The 26,191-nt window shown below is 35.6% G+C and overlaps 1 protein-coding gene across 2 annotated transcripts in view; it reads right to left on the reverse strand.

The window, feature by feature from the left end:
* The window catches only part of LOC134746100 (CUGBP Elav-like family member 1), a 514,830-nt gene that overhangs the window by 445,546 nt on the left and 43,093 nt on the right, over positions 1-26,191 (reverse strand). For both annotated transcript variants that reach the window (XM_063680407.1, XM_063680363.1), the window contains exon 2: positions 23,999-24,065. In XM_063680407.1, coding sequence (XP_063536477.1) covers positions 23,999-24,051 — 53 coding nt within the window. In that variant the 5' untranslated portion in view covers positions 24,052-24,065. The remainder of the gene's footprint in view (positions 1-23,998; positions 24,066-26,191) is intronic.

Below are 26,191 nucleotides of genomic sequence, written 5' to 3' on the forward strand. Positions count from 1 at the left end.
ACGAACTTCTTCAATTTGGCCAACAAAGTGATAGACAGGCGATTGCCGATTGCATACCCAAACCTCCCTCTATAATTAATTAGTGCTCAATGCTCCCCACATGCTTTTTTTTTCATTTGTTATTTCCTATGAAATAACATCAAAATACTCCGTTTTGCACCACTCACGAAACCGTCGACACCATGTGGTATCGACCACTAAACAATATCACGAATGAGATTAGCCTGAGTTTTCATACCGGTAACTAGTCTTGAATACCACAGTAAACAAAATTAGTCCGAACCTCCCGACTGCCCAATGCTCCCCTACCTCCCCTACATGTATTTTTATTCGATTTCAGCCTGTTTTAGTGTATTGAGGATCATTCCTTGAAAACAACATTAAGGCTAAGGTTATAGTTATAAAACTAATTGCTGATAACGTACATACGATAATGAACACAAACAGTAAAATATTCGGGTTTCTCGCTAGCACTGACACCACAGTTGTCCGTGACTTGGATAGCGAGCGGGCCGCGGTTACCGTGCGACAGTTGGAACGCAGTTATCGTGATCAAATTGAGTCAGTTGCTGCGGCGTTGCCTACGAATACAAGATGCGATTGCATATAATGAAAATGTTGGATGTGATGAAAGTTGAATAATATTTTGAATGCAAATATCTCTAAAACTGTTTTACCTCATTTCTAGAATTGTAACTTATGCTACGTGTTACTTAAATTGATGATCAACTACATTATAGTTAATCAACTTACTATCCATCTCCCATTATACAATTAGATTACAGGCACCAGAGTGTTCACACAGCATCAATCATTCCGAAACACACATCCATCAGCAAATTTCACACCGACCAATCAGACATTACAACCGCGTCTATCCCATGGGATGATAACCATCAGGGGCGCCATGGTCCCAGGCTGCAGTCGTCGGCCGATTAAACGCTTGAATTACGACGGAAAGACAAACAGTTGTGCTTCGGTCACATTTCCATACGCGTAAGCCAATAATATATCATAAACTGGTCGGACTGGTGGACGACTAGTCTGGCCTAGTGACCCTGCCTGTGAAGCCGGTGGTCCTGGGTTCGAATTCCGGTATATAAGGGCATTTATTTGTGTGATGTGATGAGCATAGATATTTGTTCTCGAGTTTTGGGTGTTTTCTATGTATTTGTAAGTAGGACTTAGTCAATCTGTGTAAGAATGTCCTATGATATTTATTAATTTATTTATGAAGCATTGCATCATAGTTTTTGAAAAACCCTTATATCTAACATCACATATTTGAAACCCTTAATATGTATGGGACGAAAGTGCGGGTAGAGACGAGTGTTATATAAATAAATAGTATACAAGACGCTAAGATGTAATTCGTTTTGTTTAGCATATTCATTTTAATAAAATAAAAACATCCAAATATATATACTAACCTATAAACAACTTTTCTATATTTTTTGTGTCGAAACATCTAGTACATTCTATCATAATTCCATAGTCATACGTCTCTACGAGTATGTTTCATGTAGACTGGCCTTTACTGGCCGTTCAATACTGGCTCAGGTGTACGCTAGGGGGACATGTCGTTTAATGGACCCGGAACAGTATTGGAATTTATCGCTCCATAATTTCAATCTTGACAGGTACAAATTGATAGGTAGACATTATATAATTGAACAAATCATTAGCTAATTACTCTTCATTATTTACCACTAGCTTTTGCCCGCGAAATTTGTCTGCGTGGAGTTAGTAATTTAGGTAGCTTATTTTTTATCCAAATCGCTTTTTACCGATTCTCCATAAAAACTTCCACCCCCCCCCCCTTTGCACCCCCTTAAAGGATGACTTCTAGGATGAAAAGTACCCTATGTCCTTCCCCGGGACTCAAACTATCTTTATACCAAATTTCAACTAAATCGATTTAGCGGATGAAGCGTGAAGAGGTAACAAACAGATACACTTTCGCATATTAGTATACTGTTAGTCATGTTCAAACCCCGACTCGTACCAATGAGTTTTTCGCAACTTTTGTACGAAATATCATTTGATATTTACCATTCGCTTTTCGGTGAAGGAAAACATCGTGAGATAAGGCCTAGTTTACTCTCTGGGTTGAATGGTCAATGGCAGTCGCTTTCGTAAAAACTAGTGCCTACGCCAATTCTCGGGATTAGTTGTCAAGCGGACCCTAGGCTCCCATGACCCAAAATGAATGTATCAAATATCATCATTTATTGGTAATAAAACGTAATCTAAAGCATCAGATGACTAATTACACTCGTAAAAATAAATTATATCTACGAGTACCTGACCACATGGTAGAAAATTTATATCCCGTAGAGATTTAAAAAAAAAACCGGCCAAGTGCGAGTCGGACTCGCCCACCGAGGGTTCCGTACTTTAATGTAATGATCATATTACGTTATGGTTAATGAATAAACTAACTATTCAAGAAAATAGGCAAAAAATGACAATCCCCCCCCTTTATCTCCGAAACTACTGGGTCTAAAATTAGTATTTGTTGTTATAGCGGCAACAGAAATACATCATCTGTGAAAATTTCAACTGTCTAGATATCACGGTTCATGAGACCTACCAACCTGGTGACAGACAGACAGACGGACAGCGAAGTCTTAGTAATAGGATCCCGTTTTTACCCTTTGGGTACGGAACCCTAAGAACACGTCAACAAAAAGTCGAATAAAATAGGAAAGGAAAATAATCAATTAAGAGTAAAAACATTTTTTGTTATTTAACGGGGCATTTTCTGCAATAAATATAATTTTTCGTGCTACGGTCTACGGCGTAGCAGTAAGGCTACAGCGTCTACGAATATACAATTAAATATCATCTATTACTTTAAAAGAAAACAAAGTGCAATAACTAAATAATGCGATAACTAGTATGTATGACATACTTGACAAAATAAAAACAATATAAAAATATCATGTTAACCTATTTTGACGACAACTTGGCAAAGTATTAAATGTAATACCAACCCCTTTTAAATGTACTTTTCTGAAATTCTTGGCAATGTATCAAATATGATACATACCAATTTCATGTAAAGATTCAGTGTATTAAATATTTTTAAATACGACCACTATCACTAAAAGATAGTAAATGCATCAAAATGCAAAAATATATACTAATCTAAGAAATAAGCGCCAAACTTACAGTACGGAACGACATATATTGTTTCCGCGGCGCCTTATTAATTATTACTAATGAACTTACAATGAAACTTGTGCGCATTATATTTTACTATAATAAAGGAGGGTAACTCGACATCTTTATAGCAGTTCTTTTGTTAGGTAATAAAGTGGACCTAGTAGATTTTTTAATGTTCCATGTATCACGGGTGTTACAATGCCAAGATAAGGGCTAACTGGAAAACTGGACAGATTATTTAATGAGTAACAAGCACTAGCCAGCGGAATTTAAACTTTTGTTTGTTCATACTATTGACGATAAAATCAACAAGATTTTATGAGAGGAGCATTGATTAAAAAACCCTGCAATATCTCGTCAGAGAACTAATTGGACGGTATCCAACTTACGCTGATTAAAAACTTCTGTTAAAAAGGAGCTTTTTCAATAGTCGCCCGACTTTTTTAATTAATAGAAAAGCAACAATAAAATAAAACAAGTGTAATTTAAAATTACTATTAGTAAAATTGGGTGCTTAGTTTATTTTAAGCCTACAATCAGTTTATTCGGTGTTTTCTGGCACAACAATAATTATTTTACTAGTGTTACTCAATATTACCGAAGCTGAGCGTTTTCCGCAATAAATATTGAAAACCTGATTCTGACAAATCAGGGGCCCATTTCTCGAACGGTACTAGTCTAGTATTATTAATGTGTTGCGATGGTAACCCATACGACTTGACAGTTCGTGGACTAATATTATTAGTCTAATACCGTTTGAGAAATGGGCCCCTGGACTTTACTAAGCTCATTCTACTCAGAATTGCCAGAATTCTCCATCCTACCATTAAAAACAGATGTCCCGAAATGTTCATTCCTTTACGTCACGTTTGCGTGACATAGTGCAAACTAAAATTAGGTATTCTAACTTTACCCTCACTACTAATATACCAGATAGCAATCTACGTACACATGAACCAATCTGAATATAAAACACGCGCGGACTCCGGTCGCCCTTTACGGAACCCAAGCAGACTGCTTCCGGTACAAAGAAGACTCGCACGGTCGAACAAGGTAACACACGTAATGGGCCCTACTATTTACAATAGGCTACCTGAGACAGTCACTTCAGCTCCTTCATTGATTAGTTTTAAGTCGAAACTAAAAAGTTGGCTTCTCAAGCACACGTTCTATAATTATGACGAATTTTTAAATGTTTAGTTAATTATTTTATTTTATTAACCCATTTACAGTTAATAAATAAATAGTATCCGTATTTGACCTGTTATATTAGAAATATAATAAATAATATGAGTATGAGTATGAGTAAAATTTCCATACAAAGTTTTGCCACATTTTTTTAGCATCAGGATTGAATATGCAAGTAATTCTGTGTTGGAAGAATCCAAAAAGATCTGGATCTGTGACAATCAGGTTTCGAATTTTTTTTTGGAAAATGCTCAGCTCAGGCGATTATGAGAGTACCGCTCGGCTCCGCACGCTGGTGCGGGAGCGAGATAGCGCTATGCATGTCTATAGCGAAGTCACGCTCACTTTGCGGTAAAGCAGTGACCGTAGTTGGCTTATATTTATAAATGAAAATACCTTCTAGTAGTAACGTTAAAATTGTACGCCTTAGAAATGTCGTTTGACAAATACTTGGGTACGATATAAAAGAAATCCTCCTCAAAAAACTCGAATAGGTACGTATATATTATTCAACTAAGTAAATCTGAGTAAGTATCGCTAACTTTACTGTGCCCTTACGCATAAAGCAAAAAGCCCATTTCGTGTCACCACGATTCGGACTACGTCGCGGCCTTCACGTGCCCCTAATGCTCTTTATGTTTTTATTCCATTACCTCACACCGCTCCTACATTACGCACCATAGAGAGCCTGACGCTACTAAAGGTGAATGTTTTTGTAGCTGCCAACTTATTTTACACACGAGTGCCTGAATAAAATGAAAAGGAGCAATTTACTTTTATTAAAAGGGTGCCTTTTAGAATAGTGTCTTGATACATAATTAATAATAAAATGTTTACGTCTTTTTCAGGCATTAGTAAATTTTACTATAGATTTTTTTTAAATGAAATATATACAGCACCGGCCAAAAAATATCACCTTCAGGTTTTTAAAAAGGTTTGACGTAAAACCTGAAGGTGGTATATTTTGGCCGGTGCTGTTACCGCAAAAACCAGTTTTTTTAACTAGTTTTCCTTAGTCAAAACTAGTTTTCGCTTCAATTGGTCGCTAATTATTTACGAGTATTCATACCCTTATTTAATTTTAGTTTATTTTAAGGTATTCTACCAGAGCCGAAAGATAGCTGCGACGACGAGCGATGCGAGGAAGAGCGAGACATGTTCACTTCACCGTGAGTATCGTGACCAAATCGCGCGAAGCCGAGTGAGCGAAGCGAGCGTGCCGCGGCAGTGCCTGCGAGCGCCAGAACCAACTTAAAAGTATTTTATCTACACACATATCATAAACCCTCTATCAAAATCAGTAAATAATGCCAACATTAAGATAAACTGTTTTGTTACAGCAAATTTTTTATCTGTGAAAATGTTATTATTGCTAAATAATAACATCGATTTCGACTTCCGGTTCGAACGCCATCTTGATAGTAGCCTCGTGATTAATTCCTTTGTTTTTTGCTCATTAATATTGTTTAAAGTGTAATATCGATAGCTTTATTATACAATAATCTAATGTGGTAGTGTGCAGTGAATGGAGAATTAATCTCAAAGCGTGTTTAACCACCATTTTGGAGTCAACGGCCGGTAGTCCACGTGCTTCTCGTAAAATCCAGCTATCGGTTTTACTAGACAACTACAACAACCACCGAACAGCGTCGTGCTCTAAGAGCATTTATTTTGTTCCATACCCTTTTACGTGACATTGGCTACGGGCAACACCGCCCTCAAGTCCATCAAGAAAAGAAAAGAACATCGATTTCGATAATATTATTTTATTCAAATTTCGAACATCTCTGAAAAACAAAGAAATTTGATTTAACCTCTATTCTAATATCAGTCGAGATGACGTTTTATTCGAAATGAAATGTAAATTGCATACAAATTTGACAAATCTCGCTTGTTAGTTGGTATCAAACGATATGGCAATCGACCCCCACTCTAGTTTGTCTCTGAATAAAAAAAAAAACTACGGATGCGTGACATGCGTGAAAAAGTTTTCTTTGCCGCCATTTGACGTGCAGTTTATCTTTTAATTAGTTTGTAAGTAAAAAATAATTTGTATTATTGTTTTTTAAAGTAACTCTAGCAAAAGTTTCGTGTAAAATGTGCGATAAAGATATTTCGGAGACGCCACCTCATATCCGCGAATTCCGCCAGAGAGCAACTATGCCCCAATGTCGGCTGTAATATGAGGTTAGTGAATATATCATAGAAAGTTTATAATATGTGTGTAGTTAAAGCAGTATATGTAACTGTACATAATTAGGCATTAAAACACTCGTGTGATTCTATTATGAAACTCACTACGTTCGTTTCATAAACCCACACTCAAGTTTTAATGCCTTTCATTATGTAGCAGTCACATAAACTACTATTAAAATATTAACTTAGAAAATGAAACTTTTTGTTAGGTACGTGCATCATATATTAAAAACTAGTTTTAACAGAAATAATTGTTTGAATAATTAGGTAGTCAAAACTAGTTCTCACCAAGGCCTTACGGAAAACTAGTTGTATCTAGTGAAAACGCTTTTTCACTCAGGCTAAAACAATTTTTATCTAGGGAAAACGCATTTTTACTAAAACGGGTTTTTACGGTAACATTTACAACCATAACACCTTAAAAATGTTACAATATAGGTTTTTTGTATGGAACTTCTAACTATCCGGGTTATATTGATAGACTCGATATAATAGTAAATAAAAAGAAACTGACTGCAGTTTATTGACCGTCTAGGTATCGGCCGGGTGCTTAGCCGGCACCTAATCAGCCCAGGTAATTCTACCGATGCCGGGGCCTGGCTGATTGGTTATCGACCCGACGAACTCTTGCCAAAATTAAATATCCAACTCCTATTATTGATAAAAATATGCAGTTAAAGGTTTAAAAATCTTATATAATATCATCTACCTTTGCTTTAGGAGAAATCCATTTTTCTATACATCATTCCGAATCCAATTAGGTATTACAAGTATTCTTAGGAGCAGTACCTATCTCTATTTTAAACTTGTCGATTAGACTACAATACAATACAAACAAACACTCTTACAATACAAATACTCTTTATTGCACAGCTCAATAAAATAAAACAATACAAAATAAAACAGAAACACAAGCAGCGGTAAACAACAGGCGGTCTTATAAAATAAATAAATGTTATAAGGACAGTCTTACACAAATTGCCTAAGTCCCACGGTACGCTCAAGAAGGCTTGTGTTGTGGGTACTCAGACAACGATATACTATATAATACTTATACAAATACTTAAATACATAGAAAACATCCATGACTCTGGAACAAATATCTGTGCTCATCACACAAATAAATGCCCTTACCGGGATTCGAACCCAGGACCATCGGCTTCGCAGGCAGGGTCTCTACCCACTAGGCCAGACCGGTCGTCCAAAAACTGTCGTCGTCTTATAGCAAAAAACATTGTTACGCTACCTGACTGATCATCTTTACTTTTACGATTTGTAATAGTAGATTGTTAACCAAGGGATGAAAGGCACACATTCCTGTCGAGGTATTTTGACGCTCGAACGCAGTGAGAGCGCCAAAATAGTCCGAGGCTTTCACACGAGTTAAACACTACTTTTCATTTCGAATACGAGGAAATTAAAATGCATATGTTTTTTAAAAACATGAGTAAGTATATTATTATTCGATTCATTGTCTCCTTATTTTATTCCTACTTGTCTAATTTTATTGTGCCGGTTCGATCTTTTGCATAGAAAATTGAAAAACCTGTTGAGCATTTTTAAAAAACAATAACCAAGAACTACATTTACAGGCTTACATTAAAAGGTTACATAAAATTATGTATTCGAGCTTTTTAGGTACCAGCCCTCCCCTAGGTTTTTAAGCAAATAATATGATTACAAAATATATTATCTTAGAAAAAAATGAAAACTCTGCCCGGTCTGGGTGATAAAAATTAAATTCCTACCTTTTTATAAAAAAAATACTTAACACGTTCCCTGTGTAACTGGGAACTAAAAATCGACTCCTCGCGTGCATTTTAGTTTTTTTGTAAATACCTTTTATACAGTATATATAATTATATTGATGTATAAAAACACCATTCATGAGGACCGTTTTCCTATTTTCCCAATTTTTCCGAGTGCCCCACATGTGATGCATACACGTATGAGCTTTTAAACTGGTGCCCTACATGTGATGCATACACGTATGAACTTTCAAACTGATGCCCCGCATGTGATGCATGCACGTACTAGCTTATTGCTCAGTGCTACATATATCATTCATGCACGTATTAAGACAATTTGACGTTTCTCTTGGTCTTATATCTGTGGTCTACGTTAGTCTATGCCATATAAAGAGGAAAAAAAGTTAAGAAAAGTTTGTATACTAAATTTTAGTTACTTACAAATAACCAGTATATGGATACTGTAAAGTTACGTGTCATAGTGTTTGATAAGGTGGCTGTTAATCATGTAACGCTCAAGATCACGCGGTAAGCCGATTTCGCAATATACGTCTGAAGAAATCTGGAAAATTTTAGAAGAGAGTGATGGAGAAGACTACTTCATGGACGAGTTGGAGGAAATGGAGGATTCTAACATGTCTGGTGAGTTTAATCCACCTCGTAATACAGAGACGATGGACAGCATAAGAGACTTTATTAATCGCGATTATTTTGAAGATCCTTTAATAACAACTGGAGACTCCGTTGTTTTGCAAGAGCCTAGAATGTCATCGCCTGAACCAGGTTTGCCGCCTCTTTTTGAAAATGCAGAATGTGTGCTGCCAGTGCCAAATTTGACATCCAACGACCGACAATCTGAAGTCTTGGCGAGGTCACGTGTTGTATCACAGATTCAACAGCCAGCAGTGTTGCCAGCACAAAGAGTTCAATTATCCCAGCAGCAAGAACATGCATTGCTACAAAGGGACCAGGATATTGAAATAATACCGCCTGCAGCAGAAATAAATAACCGGTTGCCTTCCGCTTGGACTTCTAACATATTGCCATTGGAAAAGGAAGTCTTTACTGGTTTTGACCAGTTAAAGAGACAAATTCAATATTTTTCAGCTGATTCGGATTTATGGACTATATTTAGTTCAATAATTGATGACGAAATAATTGATTTGATGACTTATCAAACGAACAATTATGCAGCACAATTACTGCAGCAAAGGACGCTAAAGCAAAATTCCCGCCTTAAACGATGGAAAGATGTTACTTCTAATGAAATGAGAAAGTTCATTGGTGTGTATTTATTGACAGGCGTAATCCAATTTCCAACCACAGAGTGCTACTGGAAAAAAAACAGACTGTATTACCACCCACTTCTTCACGAAATTTCGATGACATATGACAGATTCTGCCTTATTCTGAGATGTTGGCATTTTGCTGACAATAGAAGTGCGCACAGTGGACGACTGTTCAAAATACAACCACTTATAGATAAAGTGATTCATAACTGTCGGAAAATATTCACTCCTGGAGACGTTATTGCCGTAGACGAGTCAATGGTTGGATTTAGAGGAAGGCTAAATATACGCACATACAACCCCCAAAAGAGTGACAAGTACGGTATAAAAATATACAAATTATGTACTGATACAGGCTACACCTGGAGCTACAAAGTCTACTCCGGAGAGGATCAAGTTATGGAAGGTTTGGACAAACCAGGTTCAGTAGTTATTAGTTTAGCTCAAGAGTTACTGAACGAAGGCAGGCTATTGGTAACTGATAATTATTATACAAGTGTGCCTCTAGCCAGATATTTAAAGAATCATAAAACTGATTTTTGTGGCACTCTCCGGAAAAACAGACGAAATCTTCCCCCGGAAGTAATAAATGCACCGCTTAAAAAAGGTGAAATAGCTGCCCGTCAAAACGAATGCATGACTGTATTGAAATGGAAAGACCAACGTGATGTTTTGGTTTTATCAACATGCCACGATCATCAAATGGCAATGTCCACTGGATTCAGGCCAATCATGAAACCAAAGATTGTATTAGATTACAATCGCGGCAAGAAAGGCATTGATATAGCTGATCAACTGGCAAGTTACAATTCGCCTGTTCGCAAGACTTGTTTCTGGTACAAAAAAATTGCGGCTGATTTGATGTCTGTTGCGGTAGTTAATGCAGTTTTGATTTACAAGGACCTCAATGCCAACAAAAAAATGCCTCTCTTGACAGGCCACGAAATAATTATCAGCCATCTTCTTGGCATTAAAGATACCGAACCTTCGGCTGGACCATCGATTCCAGCTACCGTATCCCGCCGCCATGAACTGACCAAAATTCCACGCCGTAACAATAAAATCTTTAGAAAACGATGCGTTGGGTGCTATAAATTATTGACTGAACAGGGTAGCACACCTACAGACGCTCGCAAAAAGGCGAAGCAAACAGACACTGAGTGTTTGATGTGTAAAAAAGCATTGTGTCTTCGATGCTACAATGCTTGCCATTAAATAAAAATTCCAGCAATTATTGATTCGTTTCTTACAAATTTATTTGATTATACTTTTGTTTTAATTATCATGTGCCATAAGTTCGAGTAATTAATTTTGTTTCGTTATTTCAAATAAAAATTGATCATTTTTTTGTGTTTTATTTGTAAAGGCCATAACCAGGCAACATTATCAAAATGTCATCGGGACACACGTGTTTTCTGTCAAAGTTGTCGTAGCCAGTATGTGCACGCAAATCTAAAACATCTAGCTCACACGTGCAAATTTTGGCAATGCTTTAAGTTCACAAGGGGTCGTGCATCATCCGTGATGCATGCACGTATCATGTATACCCTAAAATGCTACACATATGATGCATGCACAGGGAACGTGTTAAATATCACTGATGACATGTTAAATAATTTTACGGTTTAGACTCACTGGTTTTAGTCACTCGCGCGACATGTTTCTAAACCGTAAAATTATTTAATGTTAGTATTTCTCACAACAGTTTAAATTCGATGATGACATGTTGTAATATATTGATTGTTGATATATCAAGTAAAACACAAAATGTTTATGAATTTAGCGTCAAGAACATACTTAATTGACGTAAAAATGGTCAACAACATCAGCTACGCAGATGATATGGTACTTAACTTCTGGCCCCAACTGTCAGCGCCCTCAACAAATTTCTGCGCATGTGTGAGAGGTACGCGTAGGCCCATGGTCTCAAATATCACAAAAAGCGACCGGCCCTGTTAGGTGTAAGGCGGGTACCAAAACATTCTCAGTTCCACAGGTAAAGTTGAATGGCGATCCTTTGAAGCAAGTCACGCGTTTTAAATACCTCGGATACTTGGGTCTCTTGAGTCCATTTGTGTGATGGACATAGAACGGGAGCGTAGGGCTCTGGCAGTCAGATGCAATATGGTAGCTAGCAGGTTTGCAAGGTGTTCTAATAATGTTAAATTGACACTTTTTAAAGCATAATGTCAGACATTTTATACCTGCAGCCTGTGGGTTATCTACACGCAAAATGCTCTCAGGGCCCTTAGAGTCCAGTATAACAATAGCTTTAGGATGCTGTTGGGGCTGTCGCGATTTTGTAGTGCATCGCAGATGTTTACAGATGCACACACGGACAGCTTTGCCGCAATTTTTCGCAAAAGAGTAGCATCCTTAGTGAAGAGGTTGCGGGGCAGCCCAAATAACATATTAAACACAATTGCAGATCGATGTGAGGGGCGCTTCCAGGAGCACTAGAACCTTTTACATTGCCTATGTATGATTGTATTTAACTGTGATATATGTATGTATTAATTGTGGGTACTAACACTAGCTCAAGTAAATTTTTGTTACTGACAACTAAGGAAATTATGTTTCTGAAATAAATTATTTGTATTGAATTAAGTAATAATTACGTACCTAATAAATCAATTCTTTTAATCTTATTAACAGCATATTAAACAAAACAAAAGTACCAAATTTTAACTAAGTATTCTTATACTTAATTTAAACTTAAAAAAATGACAATTCAATTAACTGCAGCCAAACTTTCCCTTATGTTCAGTAACTACTTCTGTAAGCAAGATCTTCTTTTTACACTATTTAGAAGAGTTTCAGTTGACGTAGCGGTTTTAGTTTCTAAAATAACATGCATAACAAACGAACATCGTTAAACATATATTAACTGTATGTGACATTAAAAAAAAAACAGTTTGAATTTTATATTTAACTTACATTTTATTTAGTCTTTTTTAGTGTCCCACTGCTGCTGGGCAAAGGCCTCTCCTCTGATTTTATGTGACTTCCAATTTTGTGCTTCTTCCGGCCAGTTTTTAAACAAGGTGTCACACCCCGCCACACTTCTTCTCTGGACTTCGATAATTCGTGACGTATGAAACAAACATCTTAAAGGAAGTTGTTGTTAAGGGAAGATACGCAGCATAGCTATTTAAGATTTGTAATAAAACAGGTTCAGTAGAATGGATTTTAATTTTAGCTTCTCGATATTGAAGTAAGATGATAAGGAATGTATAGATAACTTTTTTTCTCGTTAGCTTTTATACTAATAGCTTCTTTTTAAACAATTGCTCAAAAAAAAATTTTTTTGACAAAAGTGATTTTTTACCTTTCCAATCGATACGTCTACTCCATGTCAAAGAGTATGGATGTTCAAAAACTTTTTTAATTTATTTCGCCATCGATATTAATTACGTACAAAACACATTATTACACGATTTAAAGTTAATATTAATTTGTTTTTATATAAGTAAAATTCATAACCGTAATACATACGAGTATGTAACCAATAACTGTTTTATTACAATTTTTTCGCATAGGTACGTATTTATTAAAAATCGTCGTTTATTGTACGTGTACAAATGTCATTTTGTACTTACGTGTCCCCTGTCTTTCATTCGCTTACGGCTCATAAAATACATCTTAGGACTCGTACTTAACACACTTTTCACACTTGCAATAAAATGTACTATTTCCCTGCTTATTAATTAATGTATTCCGTGCATAGTTTTTAATAACTGTAATGAAAAGTGCAAATATGATGCGAGGAAGCCTATACCGAGAGGCGCCAACGGTTAAGGGATCGGATTGAGTGTTAAAATAGCGGACTTATTTAGGTGCAAAATAACTGAGAGCAATTATAGTTAGTGATGGTAAGCTAATAAAGTTAATATAAAAATAAGCATTAATGAAAACCGAGTCTATAATACTATCCGTTATATAAATTAACCTAGCTATGTTTTAGCAGATTTTTTATTGCAAGACCTTACTCATTCACTGAAATCTTATACTTAAAATATAAATATGTTTAATCAAATTACCTACTTTTTTAAATCATAAGATTCATAAGAAAAATATCTGTGCGGCAAGAAAAAATAAAAATCCCTGCTTGTACTTATTTAAATTCAAACCTAAGAAATGTTTCGTAATTAAACAGCAAAGTTTATTGTTTATTCTTGGTTTTGCCACTACAAATAATTATTCTTTATACCTAAGCAAGCAAAAATTAAAAACGTGCAAATTAATTTACTTTTTCATAACAAGTTAAAAAGTCGCCAGTCTTTTATCACAGTAACCTCAATAGTTTCAGAGGGAGGTGCATTAGTAAAATTGCTCACGTACAGCAGGCTTACTCTTCGAACTTGGGATTTGTCGCGAGATTTTACACTACTCAAACTAATTTACCCCAGCCATAGTCAGCGTCAAACAGTTCGGACATTTATAATTTAGTTACAAATTAGTCAACGTGGAGATCGGTTTTGAGTTAAATTATTGCGTTTTTTCTATTCTGATTCTATTCTGAACTGTTCGTAGTGTGTAACAAGAGATAAAACTGAGAAGAGTACGCGTTATATACTTGAATTGGCTATTCACTAAATTGAATGAAATCCTATCTAATACTAACGGCCTCCGTAGGCTAAGGACTGTATCGTTTATCTACTTTAGGTAATAATATGTTAATACAACTTAGTCGTATTTTTTGGTATTACATTTTAATTTAAAAATTAGACGTGTTTAATTAGTGCTTTAATACACATTTCGTCCCGAGTAACAACGATTTTGGACAAATACCACAAGAAAATTTACGTTGTGCGAACAAAACGATATTACACAAAAAAAAAAATACTATGCAAACCACAATTACACATGATTCGTAAATAGAAATATCTGGGCGTAGTCTAATTATTTCTTTTAGTTAAAAAAAAGGTTTGAATCTGTGCATGGTGGCCTTTTAGAGGATATAGTATCTTACTTACAACAATTCCGACTTTGACTACCATGGAGCGTTTCTATCGACCCGCTCTAGTGATGGTTCAACGCCATGAATGTCCGTTAGGCTTTGGTTTTTAGCTGTCTCCCTCATTTCGCTTGCATCAGAAATTTAAGGAATTCCGAAACGTGGGATGAAAAATCGGTTTTATGTAAAAATCAAAATTCACCACATTTATTCCGCAGCTGCTCAATTGAGCAACCATGGAGAGGCCACTTAGATAACACGTTTTTGCAGCATATTAATCTTTTGTTTCTTTAAATCGTACCAAGGAGTCAGTGAAATGGTATCAAATTAAACTCGATAGGCTTGTCCGAAATGTATTTGCTAGACGATTTTGTAAGCATCATAAAGTCCCTAAAATAAAATAAAACATAAAACCTATCAGATATGGCTAAAAAAACCCCTTAGATCAAACCGTTAGCACATAGTAATACAATATTTTAACTCGACCATGCTGCCATGAAATTAAAACGTTGTTACCGATCACTATTAGATTACGTTGCTTTAAAATTTATGATTGTCAAAAGAAAATTGACAATAATGGCAATGTAAAAAATATACATTTATTGCATATTACATGGTACATTTTGTAGTGTGGCAGTGTGGCAGTGTGGCGCACTGAACGTATCAGGATGAAGGCACTATTAAATTTCAATTTTAGATGTCGCGTCATTTGATCTAAATTACTATCGGCGTTGACAGTGCCCCGTCAGGATGGGGCTATGTCGGCGTTACTAACGAACCTGCTATTGAAATATTTGCCAGCCTGCCGTGCGTGATTGACATGACACCGACAGGAGTTTTCCAGATGATTCCTGTTTATGGTTATAAAATTGATGGAAAATTACAACGCTCGCGCCCATGGCGATATGTGCAGCACAATATGCAATTGTAAATAATCACAATGTTACTTTGTTAAAACAGATTTTCTAATAAACTTATCTTAGATATTACACATACATTAAAATAGATAAATAATGGAAAGAATACAGGCACATTAAGTAACATGTTCCTTTTTCTGAAGAAATTGAGAATTGGTAGTAATTTGGGACCTGTTTAAATCAAATTAAGCGCCGATTACGCCATCCCACGAACCCGGGGTTAACCGGTTAAACCTGGAGTTACCATGGTTACCAGTATAATACGACACTGGGTTAATGGTTTAAAGGGTTAACCCCGGCTTAGTGGGATGGTGCAAGTGGCCCTAAGATTGGTTAACTTGATGTTTTATTCAAATCAACTTCAAAACTGCCGTTAATCCGTTCCATGCACAATCAAATTTTATCAAATCTCGTCAAAGCAGCAATGAAACAAATGAACTTCGAACTTTGTCACTCGAATTTTCAAGGTTTTTCTCAACCTCAAACTACATTATTGCCATCCCGTCTGAGCATAACAAATTTGAAAAAGACGGTAAGAGTTTCTCTCAAGTTTGAAATCGTTTTCAATGCCACGACGTGCCACGTTTGCAGAGTCAGAAGGGCGGCCCTCGACAACTTTATTTATGAGACTCGACGAATATAAGGACCCAACTGGAGTAAGTACTAGAAGACTGCGATATTTTGTCTTCTTATTCCGTCTGGACCTGAGACTGCATATTGTATTTTTCGTTCTATGTAATGCGAGAGGCAAAAATATAATATGCACAGCAGGACTAATTTTATTTTAAACTTTCTGTACTATGCAAGTTTTTGTCCAATTTGGCGAACAGTAAAATATGAGTGAAGAGTATTTTTAGTTCATATAACTACTCTTTTCCCTTTAAAATTATAACAAGGGAGGTGCTCATTACCAAACAGTGAATTTGTTCACGTATTAATAATAACACGTATTTGTCCATGTATTATTAATTAAAAGTAAAATGTTTGATTCAATTCTAGTGAAAGTTTGTGGTAAGTTACATCGATATTATCACACAAGTCACACAACAAAACTAAGCACCTACTCTCAAGTAGATAATAGCACACTTAAAAAAAAATACAAATTGACCCGGATTTGTTACTCTATTTAGCGCGAAGAAATGATAAGCTAAGATAGAGTTGCGAGAAAATGTACCACTTTGCTCCGGCTGCAATCCATTAATAACTGTCGATAGTCAAACGATAGACATAGCCAGCTGTCATAACCAGTCTGCAATGGATAATGTCATTTTATTACCTTTCTAATTAACGCTTGGCATTGAGTTAGTAAATAATAAATTAAATTACGCAAATTACAAGTTGAAAGAGCGGGTTTGGCGCCACTTTTTTAGATTTTAGGCAAGGTAACGATTAAACGAAACGGAATTTCGCAATGATAAGTTAAGCACTTACCTATTTTGAATGTTTAGAAATTCATTATCATCTTCCTCGCGTTATCTTTATTGCCACGGCTCATGGGAGCCTTGGGTCCGCTTGACAACTAATACCGAGAATTGGCGTAGGCACTAGTTTCTACGAAAGCGACTGCTATCTGAACTTCCAACCCAAAGGGTAAACAGGGCCTTATTGGGATTAGCCCGGTTTCCTCACGATGTTTTTCTTCACCGAAAAGCGACTGGTAAAATATCAAATGATACTTCGACATAAGTTCCGATAAACTCATTGGTACGAGTCGAGGTTTTAAGCCGTGACCTCCGGAATGAAAGTCGCATGCCCTTACCGCTAGGTCACCAGCGCGCCATGAATGTTTAGAAATTCATAGTAAAATTAAATTGTTTAGATGATTTATGATGATGATGAGATCATTGAATCATACATGGAATACTGTAACAAAATAATGAACTTATCTAACCTTGTGGCTTGTTTCGATGATTATAAATATAGTAATCAATTTGGTTATAATAGTCAATCTTTCATACTCAAAAAATTATACTAAATTACATTAACAAATTATATAACACAAAAAAATAATAATTTAAAAGTGGAAAAATTACGGCCTTGGGTGAGACTTGAACTCACGGCCTCTGGATAGATACTCCAGCGCTCTGCCAACTGAGCCACCAAGACCTCATCCATAGTCAGCAAATCTTCCCACTATATGGGTCTAGGGGACCCTAGCGACATCTACCGTAAGAGTGTTACACTTCTTAAACGGCCACCGGAGTTCCAAGTCATATTGGAAATTCACCAGTTACGATGTGCTACCCATTCTAGAATAAATTTAAAAGTGGAAAAATTACTGCCTTGGGTGAGACTTGAACTCACGGCCTCTGGAGTTAAAGTCTCACCCAAGGCAGTAATTTTTCCACTTTTAAATTTATTCTAGGCTTAATAGCATCGATCGCAGACGTTTCTGCTTGTTAAAAATTAATTTACAAAAAAAAATAAAAAATAAAAAAAAAATATTAACAAATTATTTAGTATAATATAGTAATTATTTATCATGATATTTTGTGGCCATAGTGTCTATGGCCATAAAATATGTTTTTTCTGTCATAACACATGCTAATAGGATATTATTCTGCACAGGTTAATAACTTATTTTAATCCTACAAAAGAAAAGGATTTTTACTTAGTTTAATGAAATATATTAATCTATTTCTTCCCACTTACTCGTACCACACAAGCAGCGGTAAATTTTCTGATGATTGTTTACATCGTCGTTGATGCGTATACACGTATACAGATATGTTGTGCTCACATAGACGGTTTCCGTACAATGGCATGTCCTCCCTCTGTGATCTAGCTCCACCCTAAGCGAAGCTTATAGTGCCATAGGTACAGTCAGCAAGACATTAGCTAAGCTGGCCACATGTTCCAAAAGGTACATTATTCTCTAAACAACAACTGTGATCAAATAATTTCTAACACCTCTCGTCCGCTTAGCTCTTTCTGCTCTGCTGACTGTAATAGGGAGAAATATCATACATTTTCTGTAAAAAAAATTATACATAGACATATCACATGACATTAAGACAGTTTATGATTTAAACCCCATAAAAAAATCGCCTTGATTTTTTCGTAAATACGTAAGCTCATAAGACCATAGTGCTGTTATTAAAGTATTTAAGGAAGAGAAAAATGAAAAGTTATGTAATAACAGTACCTAATTTATTTGCCGCAACTCCTAGCATGGTTATATGTATAATCAAGACCTAGACAATAATAGACCTCTGGTACGGCCAGGCGTGAAATTCTGCTCAAGCGAGCAGCGCTTGCCTGCGTGAACGCACAATGACACGAGTGTACCCCGAGGGGTAATATGCTATTAAAGGCTACTTAGTCATAATTAAATTAATAATAACGCCACCAATGTCTTCAGATAAATGCTTTTCATCTGTGAACTGAAAAAGTAATCGTCACGCTTGTGATATACGTGTAATCATAAATTATTATATAAACTTAGTAATAAAATTAAAATTTACAATAACTCATCACCTTCCGGGCTGTTTTATAGGGTATTTGACTGTATTTAAAATAAATTAAAATAAACCATGCATGAAATAAAGAACCAAAAGATTAATAGAGAAACGTAGACAGCAGTTATTGTTAGGCAGAATTTCTATTTTAAAACCCGTATAAAACTATAGAGTAGGTAGGTAATTCGATTGTAACGTCACTTTAGTGTTTCAATATCTGGAAGACCGAGCTTTGCTCGGAAAACATATAAAAACTCAAAAGTGCGCGTTTTGTCAGACATAAGACCCAGCTAGATCAATTTTTCGCCCCCGAAAACCCCCATATAGCAAATTTCGTCAAAATCGTTAGAGCCGTTTCCGAGATCCCCGAAATTTATAAATAAAAATATATACAAGAATTGCTCGTTTAAATGTATAAGATATAAATTCCAAAGTAGTAAAATCGTTTTGACAGTTCGAAAAAAGAAATTGATTTGACTGGGTAGTCAAATACCCTATTGTGCTTTTTCAGTGGAATTAGGCTATTTAAATTTATCTGTTATTTTTAAAAACAGTCGAAACTGTGTTACATATTTCTACCTTGAGTTGTAATTATATGTAAAGATTATTTTATATACAATAACAAAACGATGAATATTTATGTAAAAAAGTCTATTTCGTTGTGTATAATGTAGATGTTTGCAGTACATCTGGTGCTCCATTTACGACACCCTGTGCTCACTACCGCTCATAACTATTTAGGCACGTATTTTTTTCCATACAATTGTATACAAAATCGACTTTCAGAATTATACCGCTAAGTCGCAGTCGGGTAATAGTTTTTTGTGCAGTTTACTTTTTTAATTTAACAGACATCGAGCTTCAAAATGATGCGCAGAATATTCGTATACATTGCCGATTTACCAAACGGCAAGCGTAAAAAATCCATAAATCGTTTTCCAGTACAAAATCGTTTTATTTTGTATGAACTAGTACATACGGGTTTTTAAATCGTTGCGTAAAGTAAACTCGAAATTTTAAAGGATGGCTTTGGCAACAATTTGAGGCTCAATATATTTACCTAAATAAAAATTCAATCCAACATGTAAGAGAGTCATTTGCCTGCGATCGAACAGTATGATTTTGAAAATAATTTTTGTATACAATTGTATGGTGGAAATTGCGGGTGCCTAAATACTTTTGAGCGGTATTGTATAATAATTAAGCACATTACGTAACTACGTCGAAAATTTAAAGGGCCATATGTACTGTAAAACGTTGTACGACACACGTGCGAAAAATAGGTAATGTGTGTTTACACGTGTTACTGTTCTCTTATTTGTTACATTATTTACACTAAATAGAGTATGTACACGGAATTAGCTATAAGCTTCCTTTTCCCACCATCTATAAAATCGTCTGTTGCTACCTATTTCTAATATTCTATATTTTTTCACTTATTGATACAACAAAGAAGAATGTCCTATTACAATATTATACCAACAAATGGCAGCGCAAAAACGATTATTTTTAAATAAGTGCAGTTATTGCTTTTATTGTAAAGTCATCAGTCTATCCTATCCCGTCAAAATGGCTCATAAGTTTCCTGGCATGGCAAAAATGTTCAATTATTATTTGATTTTTATTTTTAATCCTTGAATCAAAAATCAATGATTTATTTTATCAAATGTGCATAGGAACATTTAAGGAAATTCCATATAAAGTGCACTACATTATTTATCTTTCATCAAATGCAGCCCCTCCGAAATACCCACCCGAAGCGCAAAATTTCTAATCAGCTTAAGCATCAAGATGGCAATCTGAAACACAATCAGGCTTCAAACGCTCTCAATAGATGCATTTATGTATCAAATACATATGTTTCTCAATTCATATTTCCGACAATATCATTTCGCTGGGCGATGTAGCATGAAATACGCTTTGAGTGACTCGGCAAAGATGCCGCTGGTGTGTGCGGGCTCGTTGTACAGGGGTTGATACGATGGGGAGATTAAAATAATTCTAAGTAATAGTGACGGTATCAACAAAAGAGGACGTCTTAATGTAATCTGATGCTAGATTACATAGGTCACTAGATAAGTTTTGCAATAGACAAATATGAAACAAAGAAGTGGCCATAATTATATACTTTTTTTAAATATATTTCCATAGACAGTGCCTACTTAATAAAAAATAGACAAAGTTTGTATGAAATGAAAATGATGTAAATATACAATTTGTCTATGGCAAAACTTATCTATAGTTAGTCAAGCAAATCTCGTCAGTAGAAAAAGGCGGCAAATTAGAAAAAAATATGCGCGAAGAGTTATCGGCCCATAGAAAATTGGAATTTCGCGCCTGTGTCAGTAGACAAGATTTGCTTGACCAACTATAGTGACCTATGTATATGCATAAAGTTAGGAAAATTTGACCGTCAATCTACCATTAAATCATTTTACGGTTTAGACTCACTTGTTTAAATCACAACACACACAACACACACACAGTCACAACAGTTTAAATTCGATTAAATTCGACCGTCAATCTATTTGTCTGAAAAACAAAAAAAAATACTTACTATGTCAAATAGTGTACCATATTTTCATAGAATATAATTTAGCAGCTATATAGCTCAAGTTAACTAACCACACGTAAAAACATAATAACCGAACTTATAAGGGGATTATAATGATACGATATATAAAACTGAAATAATATCTCAGAAATCGTACATGGGTAAGTAACACTAGCTACTATTAGCTTCTACTGTAACTGTGGCCCAGCACGAACAACCCGTCTGCCTGAAACCTCCGATGTATTTTATCCCCCGAATCATGGTACTTCTTTTACAGTGATTTGATGATATTGCACTTTGACGAACGCAGGATTGGGGAGAAAAAAGAAACAAGATGGATGATGCAGGACGGTTGAATGACGAGAGTCTCACGCAGGGACGAGGGCTTTTTTACATCGAACCCTCAAATTTACTTGCACTCCTGACTAAACCGTTTACGTCGCTGCAAAATCTGACTTAGAAGCAACTGCTTGAACCCATTTTTGATGTAACTGTGTTTATCAACATTACGACGTTATGAAAATTATGCGACTGTAAGTATTACAGTCAAATCTGTATGTAGTCTTTTGATGTCGCACGCGAGACTCCGTCTTTTTTGTTGATTAAAGTGTTTTATACTAGGGAGTATATAGTTCTAATGTTATTCATGTCACTTTACAGAAATAGCATTGTGCTGATTAATACAGCAGCATACTATTTGAGCTTTTGACATACACTCATGGACAAATTTAGAACGCAAAAAAAAGTTTAATTACTGTAATCCAGTAATTAACCCTTTAAAAAAAAAGCTTTCGCCTAAAAAAAGGTTTAATTACTGTAATCCAGTAATTATTAATATATTAATAAATTAATCCATGAGTATATATGAAATTATATTGTATTATGGCGGGCGGCTATCGAAAAAATCCCACCTTTTGCACAAATCGGACTAATTTGAGTCTAGCTCTTAGCCTACTTGAACTACCTAATTAATGTTGGTATCAGTTAAAAGAACGTTTAATTACCTCTACATTGACATATATTGTGGTTAGAAAAATATTGTATTATTATGAGTTTGAGATGTTTGAAAAAAATATGAAAATAATTTTTTGACGGGTCGCGCGTTTTCATTATCGTAAGAATGGTTTGAAAATGGTCAGATCATACTTATCCACTTACCTGACCAGGGTTCCTTATGAGCAGGCTCCAATGAGGCGCAACAAATTACAGAGCGCCCCGCCCATGAAGTCCATGGACCCGGAAGGAGAGTGGTTGAGGGCCTGTTTCCGGAGGCGCCGCACTTTGTCCCACCGGCGATGCCCCCCTGGACCTGGTCCCAACGGAACCTCTCGTCTTCGTCCCCATAACCAACGACGAGATAGAGTGGGCAATCAAACTGTTTTTCGCATGTGTAAGCATTTTGTTCGTAAATTTCGTAATATTTCATCAAAATAAAAGTTTTCTATTGGTGTACTGGCTTGTATTTTATTTATGACACATATAGGCACCCATAAGTACTACTATTCTAATGAAATTCCATAATTAAAACCAAAAGTCTTTGTAATTTACTAATATTATTTGTGAGGAAGGGGGGGGGGGGAGGGGGACCACAAAACTGGTTGGCAACATCTGTTAATTGGATGTCTGGGATCTATACAATATATACATGTCAGAATGAGGTCCGCAATTTTTGCAAACTGAACTTCACTGAGAGGCAACTTCTTTTTTAAATCTAAAATCTCATACTAAATAATACTTTTTGGAAACAAATAATATGTCAAGGTAGAGTTAATTAAACGTCCTTTAAATTGATACTAATATTAATTAGGTAGTTCAATTAGGCTAGGAGCTAGACTCAAATTAGTCCAATTTGTGCAAAAGGTGCGATTTTTGCGATAGCCAATGTATGATAATTGTAAGGGGGAAATTTAAAGGGCTGGTGGGCGTAACGGCACCACTTTTCAGCTCGGCAACATCGGGTTTCTAGGAGCCTAGGAACCCCACTACAAGGATCAGAAGTCAAACTGCGGTGCGCTATTTTTGCAAAAGAACATCTTCTTAGAGCCTGCTCTATACCCTTAGGATTTAATTTCTTTCCAAATTTATATGGGCCAAGTCCGTGTATACTCTTTCCAAGAAAAAAGAATTATCAAAATCGGACTACTCTGTAAAAAGTTATGCATGGTAAGGTAACACATAACAAAAAAAAACCGGACAAGTGCGAGTCGGACTCGCCCACCGAGGGTTCCGTACTTTTTCGTATTTGTTTTTGTAGCGACAACAGAAATACATCATCTGTGAAAATTTCAACTGTCTAGCTATCACGGTTCATGAGATACAGCCTGGTGACAGACAGACGGACAGCGGAGTCTTAGTAATAGGGTCCCGTTTTTACTCTTTGGGTACGGAACCCTAAAAACGGAGGAGGTTCTCAAGTCGACGCATTAATAAATAAATTAAAACAATGCAAAATTAGGAAAGACATGAATCAGTTATCGGTACTTAATTGTTTATACATATAACACTAACTAATATATCACTTACCTGTCATTTACTCCAGCCATCACCTTGAAGTCCTGAATCTCCATGTCAGTCATAAATTGCGAATAATCTGAAAATAAAAAAACTATATTAGACTTCCTTTCAAATCTCCAAATTAAATGTATTACTGACCATAGAGACTACAGTGTTTACCCGGGTATTGGTATCAATTTTGAATCACGTTAAACTATATTAATTTTAGCTTAAGATTATTTATAATTCAGAAGAAATATTTTCAATTTGATTTTATAATATATCCGCTAACATAAATTTCATTTATCTGCCCAGTTATACTTCGAATTAATATGAAATGTTATCAAACCAATACAAAAATTAGACTAAGTACCTATAGCGAAAAACGTAGTCAAAAAGTTCAATCTCAGCTGAGTAGCAAGGGCGATCTTTTGACATTAGGTATAACTCTCAGCCCCCGAGTCACGCACTAAATTAGTCAAGTGTCCGAATGTCTGTGTAATTTGAACACAGCCCGCTCCGGCCTGAATTACGTTTACCGAGCAACAGCGCGTACTGCCTGTGTCACTTACGGGGAAACGCCTCATTTATAACTGACTGGATGTAATACCCTTGATTTTGGATGGTCGTATATGTAGCCGGTATATTAAGCAGAAAAAAAATGTAATATAAGTCAAATGTTGCTTTTTGTTGGCGTTTTTAACACAAACTCGTAATTCCACAAAGTCGGTTAGGTACCTTTGTTTAACTTTAAAGCAAATAGCTTTAAACAAAAAGTGAATTCTTTGAAAATTCTGTTAGTTACGACGAAAGTTTATCGGTAAAATTTCATGTCTGACCTCTAGAAAATCAGAGGTGACCATTGCACTGAATTTGATCTAGGTACTCATTTATTACCCTAGCTAGAGGAAAAGTCAATGAACAAAGTTTTCAGGTTCTTTTTAAATCTTGTTTTTTATCAAATCAGGGTTTTAAAGAAAATAATACTATGAAAAAAATCTCGTAGGGAAAACGCAGTAACTGTATGAATCTCATATAGGTATGCCTAGTTACCACATTTTTCTTTTTATTGGCAGAACGATGTTTTTTTTTTTCAAAGTAATCACGTTATATTTTTGTATTGGCCACGTTACCACTCATACCTCATTTCAGTATGGATAATATGTAAATCATCGACAATTATGGAATTTATGAAATATTAATAATTATTACATACAGGGTGACTAAATTGGTGATACAAAATCAATGTTTTACATACATTTTCCCTAAACTAAGCCCCTCAATTAAGTCTGATGCTTTAAAAATAATCAAAAGTAATTTGTTAATTTTTTTTTATTTTATCCCGTTTTTTTAGGATCCACATGGTTATCCTAACATAATGATAAACAAAGAAAAGGTTAAATTATTTCAAATGAATCTGATTAAATTGTCTGATCAAATCAAGTGGTGTGGATGCAAACATCAATTTGGCTCGCCGATTCCCCTTTTCTTCGATTGTTAGATTATGACCGATACAATGGAGGTTTGTGATGCCAGTATGCGCGTTTAGGGGCATTATTTTTTAATTTAGAGCACTTAAATATCACCATAATTCTCCCGTCCGTCCGGACTGGGCTTTAGTTACACGAGTGTCACTAATGGTGATATCGATAATTATTAACTTACATTGAAAACATCGAGTGACAGGTATGACAGTTAGGTATTTAACCTGGGGTAACCACACTTCGGGACTTTAATTATTTGTTTTATTAGAAAATTTGCGATAATTAAATACAGCTAATTTTAACAACGGAGTTACTGTAGTATACTATTGGGCATTAACTGAGCCACAATCAAGTGTTTTGTATTACCAATTTGAAGTCACCCTGTATAGACTGACAATGGCATTGGCAACTAGGCGCAAAATCCAAACAATAACGGCGGTCAGTGAATCTACCAGGTATCTGTGGGCACGGTAGTGCCCCCACCAAGATGAGCTAAGCGAAGCGCAAGTACGTCCTACCTTTTCTCGAAGCGCTTCGTCGTTTTTTTGAACCCTCATTACTTGGGTTTGGATTATACCAGAGTCCCGTAGTTGTTGAATAATAATTAGTAAAAATCGTGAAAGTTTAAATCAGTGTTATACCAGATAAACAAAATTTTCAGGATATAATGTGAATAGTGGACTTATTAAACATATTTTGTAACTTATTAAATATTATAACGTATTTCAGGATTTTTATT

This window comes from Cydia strobilella, chromosome 1, assembly GCF_947568885.1.
Source record: "Cydia strobilella chromosome 1, ilCydStro3.1, whole genome shotgun sequence".
Taxonomy (NCBI): Eukaryota; Metazoa; Arthropoda; class Insecta; order Lepidoptera; family Tortricidae; genus Cydia; species Cydia strobilella.